At 41.7% G+C, this 11,554-nt stretch overlaps 1 protein-coding gene across 1 annotated transcript in view; it reads right to left on the bottom strand.

The window, feature by feature from the left end:
• Positions 1-284: 284 nt before the first annotated feature.
• LOC108315708 (aldehyde oxidase) overlaps positions 285-11,554 on the bottom strand; it is an 86,836-nt gene continuing 75,566 nt past the window's right edge. Inside the window, exons 28-34 of the mRNA XM_037744540.1 lie at positions 11,286-11,360; positions 9,689-9,741; positions 8,392-8,506; positions 4,628-4,693; positions 2,942-3,130; positions 2,002-2,169; positions 285-1,138 (exon numbers count right to left, since the gene is read on the bottom strand). Of these exons, the coding sequence (XP_037600468.1) occupies positions 1,088-1,138; positions 2,002-2,169; positions 2,942-3,130; positions 4,628-4,693; positions 8,392-8,506; positions 9,689-9,741; positions 11,286-11,360 (717 nt within the window). The 3' untranslated portion in view covers positions 285-1,087. The remainder of the gene's footprint in view (positions 1,139-2,001; positions 2,170-2,941; positions 3,131-4,627; positions 4,694-8,391; positions 8,507-9,688; positions 9,742-11,285; positions 11,361-11,554) is intronic.

Genomic DNA, 11,554 nt, shown 5'->3' with positions numbered 1-11,554 from the left:
ACTTCTTTGTTAACAATGTTTAACTCCTTGAGGAAATGCTAAACTGTTTTCCACAGTATTTACACCATTTACACTGCAATGGATAAGTGTTCCGGTTTCTCCATATCCTTGCCAATACTTACTGCTGTCCATAATTTTGATTATAACCATCCTCGTGCATATAAAATAGTGGCTCATTGTGGTTTTGATTTGGATTTTCTTAATGATTAATGAGTTAAGCATAGTTTTATATGCTTACCCATTTATATATCTTCTTTGGAGAGATGTCTACTCAAATCTTCTGGCCATTAAAAATTTTATTGATACTTTATGCATATTTATGGAGTACACGTGATATTTTGTTACATGCATAGAATGTTAAATGATCAAGTCAGGGTATTTAGGGTAAAAAGAACTACCATACCATCCAGCAATTCTTTCCCTATTTTTAAATTACTTGCCTTTTTATTGTTGAGTTGTAAGAGCTCTTCATTTATCTGGTTACAAGACCTTTATCAAATACATGATTTACAAATATTTCATCCTATTCTGTGGGTTTTCTTTTAATTTCTTGATAGTAATCTTTAAAGTTTTTTAGTTTCCATGAAAACTTTGGTAAAAGTTTGCTATTTTTTTCTTTGGTCCCACTTAGATACAGTGTCTGTATTCACTCTGACAAGAGGAAGGTGATAGCAGAAAGGAACAAAAGAAAAAGTGACAACTTCACAGTTCCTACTAGTGATGAAATTATTTAGAAAATTGCCTTTCACTAGGTAGTATAATTTCTGTTGGTGGATATAAGCCAAGTATGAGTCACATGCAAGTCATCATCTATTCCATTTAGCTGGATGGATTGAAGTAATGGTGAATATCACCCTAGAGGAAACCAATTAGTGTTTATAACATTGAAAATGATTTATAGATTGCTTAAGCATATCTATCAAATCTAAATGGAATACCCTGAATCACCTCCATAGAAAAGCAACACTGTGGATGATTTCTGAACTGCGGAAATTCTGTCCTTCAGATCTAACATCTTTGAGCAGAGATAGGACAGATTGCCATCTGGGAAGAGGCACGCCATTTTCTCCAGAAGTTTGCATTTGATTTAGATGGGTACATTCCAAGGAACATAGGATCCAGGTTCATCTCTTGGAATCTAGAATAAAGACAAATTTGGATGTTCAAACCTGGGAAATGTTTGTGACTTAGGTGAAAAACAGCAGAACATAAAGTAGGCTAAACACCAGCAGAGGGCAACCAGGCCGCGACAGGTCAGGGAACAACAGCCGGGGGAGGAATGGGGAGCTCCTGGGGTTATCATCTCACGCTTGAAGACAGCCCAGCAAAAAGTGGAGTGGGTCTCTGTTTCTCCAGAGTAGAGGCAGCAATTTGTGGGAGGCTTAGGGAAAACCATGAAGGATACCACAAAGAGCCAGTGTGAGTGGAAGATGGGAGGGGCTCTTCCTTTGGTCTAAGTCAGGGGGGTAACTGTGAACAGCATGACTTTCTTCCACAATTAAAAACGCTGTCCCTTAAAATACCCAAGGAGGGTAGAAATGTCTGCTTGGCAAGGGCACTGTTGCCAGAGGGGACGGGTTCCTGCTAGCACACTTTCCTGGTGCCTGTTTGGGGCTGGGGTGGAGACAGACTGTCAGAGGGGCCTATATTCCTGGCCTGGGTATCCTCGGTTCAGGGCACAGTTCCTGAACTTCTGTTCCTGACCGAGGTATCCTAGGAAGGGAGAAAAACAGGAAAGGAACATAAAATTGATGGGAATGAACCTTCTTTTGTCAAATGGTATAGAATGGAGTGAAGCAGGGCAAGGCTGATGAAAAAAGGCAACCTGAGGGGCACAAGTTCAAGGGCTCCCCTGTGCATCTGAGCAAATGCCCCCAAGTTTCCCATCACCTTTTCTGGCAAGAAAAGCCACAGTGATGGGTTCATGAAATCTTACCACAAGAACAGGGGCAAAAAATCCAGAATTTTATAATTGCTTTTTTTCTGCTGGGTAGAACATACCATTTTTGTGAACTTGTCTTCACAGGCCATCCTAATCTTCTCCGGGGTCAGTGGACTATTAAGCCTCAAGGGTCCACGTAGTCCTCTTTCCCGTCGCGCTGCACTCACCGCATCATGGATAGCGAAAAACACGGAGCATCCCAGGAAGACCCCCGACTCTCCCAGACCCTTGAAGGGAAGCACGCCAACTAGAGTATTCCTCTCTCTCTTACTCTACTTATGTGTGCCTATTTATAGTAAATGTGCATGGATAAAAATATTACATATGATATATGTGGGTTTTTGTTTTGTTTTGAGACAGAGTCTGGCTCTGTCGCCCAAGTGTGGCACTGGAGTGCAGTGACGCCATCTTGGCTCACTGCAACATCTGTCTCCCAGGTTCAAGCTATTCTCCTGCCTCAGTCTCCTGAGTAGCTGGGATTACAGACATGCACCACCACACCCAGCTTATTTTTGTATTTTTGGCAGAGATGGGGTTTCACCAGGTTGGCCAGGCTGGTCTTGAACTCCTGGTCTCAGGTGATCTGCCTGCCTTGGTGTCCCAAAGTGCTTGGATTACACGCATGAGCCACTGTGCCCAGCCCACGTAAATTTTTTCTTTAAAAAAGTAATTTAATCTTTTGATCCAATATTCCCATTCTTAGAATTCTATCCTAAAGAAATGACCTACATACAGAAGATAATTATTAGTTATGAAGATGATTATTGCAAGGTGAAAAATCAGATAGAAACTGATGACAAAAGTAGTTCATGTTAGGTTCTAAGATTTGGAATATTAAAAATTTTATCATGATGTTAGATTAGAATTAAAATGTTTAATGAGAATTTTTCTTCTGCAATCCTAGTAAAAATCCCAAACAGCCAAGAGATGAATGTTGCCCCCCTGTCACCCAACAGGCATCACATAAACATGCAAATTTCCCCATAGACCGTAACTTACCTTAGATGAATAAAGAGTATTTGAGTTTTGAGAGGGAGGCAACAAAGAAATGTGCAACTGTGTGGGCATGTCACAGATGGCAGGGATTTTATATTGGTCTGGACCACGAGTGTGCAGAACGCCCTGGGGAGAATAATTCAGTTCCTCTATAGTATAAAGTCCCATGCCTTGAATAAATGCACCTTCAATCTGAGGCAAGAACAAAAGAAGAATTTCCACATATGAGAAAACACAGTCAACAGTAAGTAACATTTCAACACATGCTGTCTGTTTGAATTTTAAAATTATAGTTTAAGAGCATATTCAGGGTGTCTTGGAGCATGTCACTGAAAGCTACCCTAAAAGCCATTCTAAACATCGTGTTCAGCACTAAGTTCAAAGAAGTTCAAAGTCAAAGGACTTGGGTTCCAATCTTGGTTTGGCCATTGAAATGATTGCTCAGGAAGAGTCTTCACAGAGACTGGAGCCTAAGCACCCTCTCCGCTTCCCCCCCCATAAGGCAGATGAAACTCTCTGACTGATGTATCCACAGATCCCAGGGCACTAGTGAAAGTTAGAATTCCATTGTCTCAACGCAGCTCCTTACCTGCAAACTGGCTAGCCTCACATCTCTGGACTCTGATTTAAGATGAGTCTTTGAAAACTCCAGACCATTCCCACTAAATGAAGTCTTGTCTCTAAAAGCCTCCTGCCCACCCGTGGCAGTCCCCGGCCCTCTTCTGTTCTCTGATGCCCACCTCCTGGTCCAACCCCCACCGCCACACAGGCCTTGCTCATTGTCATCAACCCTGGCCTGATCAGCAGCCATGAACAGGCATGCTAAATTCCATGTGTTTCTGTAGGGTGACTTCCTCCATTCTTCTTTCACCTCAAACATCATTTCTCGTTCTTTCCTTGACAACCTGGTTCATACCCTCTTCCTCCTTAAGCTTCTTTAGACTTCTCCACACCATAGATTCTTCCCATTCACCAGGAACACAATGTTAGGATGGTGGGGGCAGGGAGGGGACACTAGATGGTGCCCTAAATCGGAGTTAAAGAGCTGAATTCCTCCAGGTTTGAGACAAGTAAAGCAAGTATGTGAAGATTTCAGGTGGGTCCTGTGTCATTGGAGAGTGTGGGACTCTAAAGGTGTGGCCACTGATTTTTGCCTCATGGAAATGCAGATCCAGTGTGGGCACATTTTGTGTTTTCAAGAGAAGCTAGATATTTATGACTTTCCAACTATTTCAAATTTAAATTTGAAAATGGCTATGGGTGGAATCCAGCCCTACAGGCTGCCTATCGATAGCTACTGCTCTGATGACTTGAGGCTTATTATTCCAACGTGATTTCAAACTCCTTGAAGCTGAAGCCCACTGTGTGGCTAAGGTTCAGCACTGGGCACTAACTCCACTTATGTCCCAGCAGTTTGGAGCTCATCGGTCACCTCTAGACTTGGTCTTGCCTCACTCATGCTCCCCAGTCACAGATTGTATGTTCCTTCAAAAACTACCTAAAACACCTTTATTTCCTTCCCCCTTTTAAAGAGCAAGACATTTGAGCTCTGCAGTTGTTTTGAATAGAGTTGACTAAAGGGGTAGAAAAATAAGAGGATGAACTGAGCCTGACAGAATGTTCCCCCGCAGACCGCACTGCACATTTGGTTTTTACAAATACAAAATGAGACACATCAGTTCCGCATACCTGGCCGATGTCAAGGGCTGGATTTATACTGCAGCCAACATCCATGACAATGTCTGTTCTGATGGTCTAGTAATAATAATAAAAAAAAGTTAAAATGTTTATTTTAATGAAGAAATATTAGGGAGAAGAAGCTGAGGAACACTTCCTGCCAGGCTGACTTTGGTATAAAGCCTTTCTTTGAACAATGCCATTTCAGAAGAGGCAACAAAGATTTTATTATATGATACAGTTTATTATGTAAAACTTTCAAAATTATACAAATACTCTTAGCCTACTGAAGCACTGTTTAGTTTTTCCTTGGAAATAATAGGAGAAAAAAAATTACTTGATTTGGATTCAAGCTGGATGATGCAACAGTTTGAGTTTAATTCACTACAACAGATATAATATATGACACAACAAAAGAAAACATCTATGGCTTTCAGGATCCTAGTTGCAAAGCGTAATGGCTAGCACACAACCCAACATCCAGGTACAACTGGCTGAGGAATGTTTACTGAACCACACAGTTTGGGGTGCATCCACAAAAAAGTCTTTGAACTGTCATCTGCTATTCTAGACTCTTCATTTTGCGGGCAGAGGAGAGAATAAAGTTGACACTACAACTTGTTCCTGATAACCCACAAGTGAGGAGGAGTACAGCAGGCCCAGTCAGAGTGTTAGTAACACTTTGCTGTCCAGCAAATCTGTGCATTTTTAAAAAATGTGATGTAATGGTCTCTGCCATGAAACAGATTGTACTTATAATTACTAGTTGAACAAAGGAAATCCAAGAGTTTCGTTGTTTGACCTGGGACTTTCATCTAACATTTGAAAATTAGATGATCTGGAATGTTTGACCATAATAAAACTTCAGGAACTCACATCTCTTATTTAAAGACACAGTGAAGTATAAAATCCGCTTTGACACCAGTCAGCAAGACTGGCCTTGCAGGAGATAAGTGGCCTTAACTGGAGGTGAGAGAAGAAGCTATGAAGTCTTCAGTGTTAGTGAAGGTTCTGCTTTCAAAGCTGTGGGCTTAGGCTGGGTGGGCTGGTTCATGTCTCTAATCCCAGCATTTTGGGAGGCCAAGGCGGGCAGATCACTTGAGGCCAGGAGTTCAAGACCAGCCTGGTGAAACACTGTCTCTACTAAAAATACAAAAATTAGCCAGGGGTGGTGGCACATGCCTGTAGTCCCAGCTACTCAGGAGGCTAAGGCATGAGAATCATTTGAACTCTGGAGGTGGAGGCTGCAGTGAGGTGAGATCGTGCCATTGCACTCCAGCCTTGGCAACAGAGCAAGACTCCATCTCAAAACAGAAGAAAACAACCCATAAAGCCATGGGCTTTGTGCTGTGTGTGTTTTTTGTTAGGGCTGGAGAGAGTGGGTCTAGGTTGTGGTAGGCTGTCTTCAAGATGGCTCTAGATGATCCTCAACTCCTGGTATTCACATCCACATATAGTCTCCTCCTATACTCTACCATGGCTAACCTGTATGACCAATAGGCTATGGTGGAGGTGACAGTAATCACTCTGATATTAGGTGATTAAGCTGGGTTTCTGTCTAGGGTACTCTCTCGCTTGCTCATGCTCTCTCTTTTTCTCTTGGGCTGGGCTTTCTGGAGGAAGCCAGCTGTGATGTCCTAAGGACACGTAGGCAGCCTACAGAGAGGTGTCCACATGACAAAGAATGGAGGGGCCTCTGGCCAACAGCCAGTGAGAAGCTGAGGCCTCCTGTCAACAACGCTATGACAGAGGGAGGTGGAACAGGATTCTCCTGTCCCCATTGAGCTTGAGATGACTGTCGCCCCAGCCGCAGCTTGACTAAAGCCTCATGGAGAAATCACCCAGATAAGCCACTCCTGGAGGCCTGCCCCTCAGAAGTCATGTGAGCTAATGAGCATCCACTGTTTTCAGCACTAAGTTTGGGGGTAATTTGTTGCATAACAACAGATAACTGATATTTAGATGTAGGTTCAAAGTAAGGAAAATTTTGCTGGAATAAGGGCAATTCTATCAACAGGGGAACGGCTGAGAGCCAGGCCCCTGGGGAAAGACCCTTGTAGAATGTCACATTGTGGCTTTTGGCCTAGCAATGACACCCACCTGAGCTGAGATTTCTCTTTTATGAAGGCATCTGATGAGACTATATGGCACATCTCTTAAGATCATTCAAATAAGTTAAAAGAAATTGCCTTAAAATTTCATACTAGGCTAATTATCACCTTGTTCTTAGATCTTAACAAGGACAAGGCATATATAGGAATGACTAAGAAAATCCACATGACTAAGTTTTCACCAACTTTTGCTTTGAGAGAGAAGGGATTTAGAAATCACTTATATGAGCAGGGCACAGTGGCTCATGCCTGTCATCCCAGCATTTTGGGGGGTCAAGTTGGGCAGATCACTTGAAGGCAGGAGTTTGAGACCAGCCTGGAAAATATGATGAAACCACATCTCTTCTAAAAATACAAAGGTTAGCTGGGTATGGTGGTGCAGCCTCTAATCCCAGCTACTTGGGAGGCTGAGGTATGAGAATCGCTTGAAGCCGGGAGGCAGAGGTTGCAATAAGCCGAGATCAAGCCACTGCACTCCAGCCTGGGTGACAGAGTGAAATTCTGTCTCAAAAACAAAGAAACAAACAAAAGGAAATCAGTTGTATGAAAGAACCCTCTTCCCTAGTAGTGTAGGACTGCTACTCTAACACAAAAACTATGCTGAGTGATCGTTGTTTTGCCCTAGTTCGAGGTAACCCTAAAGAGATCCAGTCTGAGTTAGAATCACACAGGTTAGATACTTGAAAAGGCAGATTCAATAAAGGTGACTATAGTTTCAGAGATTAGGTTGACTATAGTTTAAAAAAATACATGCTGGGGGCTTATTAAATGAAAACTTAAATCTGATCACAGTCTAAGAATGCAGGAATAGAGGATATTTGTAAATATCAAGAATTAGAGTTTGCTTCTAGGTACATTTTGGAACAGATTATTACTAAACTGGTAGCTTGGTCACGTGACAATTGTGAGGGTATCACAGTCCCATTTAATGCATCAATGAGCATTCATTATTATTGACAGTGACCAGTAAGTGGCTCCTTTCACTCCCGAAGGCTGTGGTACAATAGGAGAAATTCTATGAGTCTTTGAAACAAGAGAGAGAGAGAGAGAGACAGAGAGACTGAGAGAGACAGAGGGAGCGAGAGAGAGAGAGAGTGTGTGCGTGTGTGTGTACATCTCTTCAAAGCATCCCTTGAAAGCACAAGGACACTCTTAAATTATCTAAAAAGGAAGCCAGCTCTGTGGCACAATGGGTAGTGCATTGGACTTCTAAAAAGCAAACCTAGCTGAGTAAAAGACATCAAAACATGGCCACTGACTGCCCTGGGCTGGCTTGGTGCTTGTTAGCAGATTACAGATGCCTATGAAATCCTTCAAGAATGTTGTATCTTGGCCTTTCTCATAAGAGGTCAAAATTGCTTGTTGTGCCAACAGTCTACATGAAAGCCCCCTTTTGAGCATATCTGTTTCTTCATGTGGTTTCTTTCCTGATTCCATTTAAAAGGGCTGGGGAAATAAAGAAGACAAGTCACCAGTTGTTTTCTGTGGCAGCAACCAGACCACCAAGGCAACTGTGGGGATTCTATTTTCTTCTGGTAATCCAGGCAAATCACCCTTAGGCCAAATGAGTGTTGCCACTCACTCAGCTCTCCTCAGATAGATGGCATCTGTGGAATTTAGGTGCATCCTAAGTGCAACTTGAAGGCCTTTCCAACCAATACTGACCTTATGATCCCCCGTCAGGCAGTCTATTTCCACCTCGGAACAGGCAGCTCCATAAACAAAGTATTCGAAGGGGTGGCCTTCGCCTTTCTCCCAGTTCATGTCTGACTCATAACCCCTGGAGGAAACAGAACTCTTGAGTGTTATTAAGTGATCAAGTCCTCTAATTGCAGACCATGATGACTAGACAGACCCATGAGGAGTTATGCAAACCACAGGAAAATACTTGTACAATAATATGCCAGCACCTAATGTATGTGCAATAAATGCATTGAATAAATATTTAGTTTTTTCTTTTAAAACTTGCTTTGTCTAATAAAAACATCTAACTACTCCTGACTGGTGCCTCCTTACTTAGCTTCTTACTTCAATGAATGTCCATCTTACTGCTTTTAGCTAATATTGGATCATGTAATTGTCATCAGATTTGGGGAACTCAACCTTCATTTTACACCAAATGCTGTTTCTAAGGTGCGCATTTGCTTGCTTTGTCTATCTGGCTCCAGTATTTGCCCCTGTGTGTGAAGGATCAGGTCCCACGACCCCCATTCTTTGCCTCTACTCTGGTCTCTCACCATCAAGCTCCATGGCCTGCTCTGTTCCTAACTAATCTTTAAAAACATCAAATAAATATTAATGGTAAAAGAGAAGCAAGGGTCAGTAGCTTGCAGGACTCTCTACCCTCTCTCCTCTGCTCCCCTGCAACCTGGAGGTGGCCATTACAAATGCTTCCAAAGCCTGTTCCTGACAGGCAGTCAGTGCCCAGGACTCCCACGGCAACAGCAAAGTGACCAATCCAGGTAAGGCTCTACATCACCCTGCTCTCAGACAGCTTTCCCTCTCCATTAAAATAATTTAATAAACTGTTTTCCAGATTCAGTGAGTTCCTGTTGTTTCACATCTTAATGTAACATGGTTATGGTCTAATATCTTTTTGTAAATCCTGAAGGTGTAAAATGGTATCTATCTTGTGGTTTAATTTGCATTCCCCTACCTTTGTTTCTTAAGAGATAGGCTGTGTTTCCAACAAAAAGTCAACCACTGCTGAGTATTCCAAGTACTAACCCCAGAGAGCCTTATAGTACCACCCACTATGATTAGAATCATCAGTTCAGCTGAATTTTGTGTGCCTATTTTCCCTAACAGAAATCTTTCTGGATATTAGCAGTTAAATGTTCTTTATAACCGTGGGTAAATAGAAGGTACAAAGTCAGCATTTGCCAAATTGCAAGGGAACTGAAACTTTTCCTCAGCATACCACTGTTATCTTCCATAACATGTGATTGGAGGGAGGATTTACCTGAAGTATCCAACAGCTGAAAGACTAATGCTTTCATTAAAAGCAGTCTGCGCCTGTGAAGGAAGAGCATAGTGTGATGCAACAAGGATGCCCAAAGAAAGAATCACTCAAGACTTCAGTTTTAATTTTACCCCGTGTGTTAAATAAAATTACCAGCAACAGTAACTAGGAAGGACCCAGATTAGTCCATTCCTTTCTGCATTCTCCATTTCCACAGGCATTTGTGGTTCACAGCTTGTAGTTGTTTGTTCAGCACATACAATTGTAATAAATGCCTGCCGTGGTACGCTGCAGACTGGACTAAAGTCATCAACACGTGTTCCACTTAGGAAGAAATTCACTCGGTCATCCATAATAAATTTCCAATTAACATGGGACATTTTAGAAAACAATGGTTGGTTGGCTGCTTAATTAATTTTAATATCAGGTTCCTGCTAGTCTATAGAGTAAGGGTTCATTTTATAATTTATAGTTATGGGAATTGTCAATTCTTTCTGGGCATATTTGTTTCAGTTAAGGGGAATAATTTTGTTAAATTGTACCATTTACACCAAAAGGTCTCTTGACGCGGCAGTGCACAGAGTTGACTATTATGCAGAAAAATGGGGGTTAGGTCCAAGTCCCCAAGTCTATGAATGAAGGTCAGAAGTGCATCAATCATTAGAGAAGACAGTGGGCTGAATGGCTGTATTTCCTGGTGGTAGGGGAGTACTCCTCACGCTGCACCTCTCTCCAGCTTTCTCCAGCCACAGCAACTCAGCTTATTGGACTCAGGCAGCACAAGGGAGAGGACAGAAACAAATATGCCCAGGAAGCATAGACAGACGTCATAAATATGAATTATAAAATGAGTCCTTACTCTGTGGAACAGCAGAAACCTTTAAACATTTCCTAAGTGGGATTCCTCAAATGCTATTTCCCCTAGACCTGTACTCGTAAGGTTGCAAAAACTGACATTCTAGAATAGCCAGCGTGACACACGCTCCCAGCTTTTATGGATATTCATTCCACAACTTCTGGTAGTTGATAACCTATTACTTTGAAAAGTTCGTTAGTTGACTTTAGAATGTGTCTCCTTTTCCAACTAGATTGTAGGCAGATCAAAGGAAGCCGTTGAGTATTTCCATTCTACTGAGTACCTATTAGTGGATGAACATATGCCCATTGGCCTGGTTTTCTATTTCTAAATGAGCGCTTATATGATTTTTACTTTTACAGAATGGTTCTACTATTGTTTTTCTATTTTAGGAACAGTAAAACCCAAAGAAGGAGAAAAAACAGATGTAATGTTATTATCCAGACAATCCCTAGGTTCCATAGGATGAAACATTAATGAATTCTAGATTAAAACAGGAGTGCTGGCAGAAAAACCATCTTTCTCGCTAACAGACAATTTTCCCAGATGCATGAGTTCCTCTACTACATTGTGATAGGATTTCCACACGCTAAGAGCCAAAGGGCCTTTTACTTATCATTATGCAATGGTGGTACCTTTGCAAATGCCCTTTCTGCAGATTTTAATTAAGGCATATTGTTCCTACTCTCCTCCCACTCCTTTTTCTTCTAAGATAAAATACAGAGAACTGTTGATTCTCACCCAGTCTTTCCAAGTTCCTTTAGGATTCTTGCTGATGATGGGTTCGAGGCGTTTTAGAAGAGTTTGACAGGCATTCTAGAAATTATTTTTAAATGAAAATGATTATCCTAATTTCATGCAAACATCAAATTCAAAACAACATAATATGTACCATTCCATAGGCTTATCTAAGAGGGAACATGCAAAAATAAGAAACCAACCCTATATGAAGGTGATCTGAAAGATTTCATATGAGTGTGTGCACATGCGTGTGTGTGTGTGTGTGTGTG

This window comes from Cebus imitator, unplaced genomic scaffold (genome assembly GCF_001604975.1).
Source record: "Cebus imitator isolate Cc_AM_T3 unplaced genomic scaffold, Cebus_imitator-1.0 Scaffold178, whole genome shotgun sequence".
Lineage (NCBI taxonomy): Eukaryota > Metazoa > Chordata > Mammalia > Primates > Cebidae > Cebus > Cebus imitator.
This window is presented reverse-complemented; position numbering and strand designations above follow the sequence as displayed.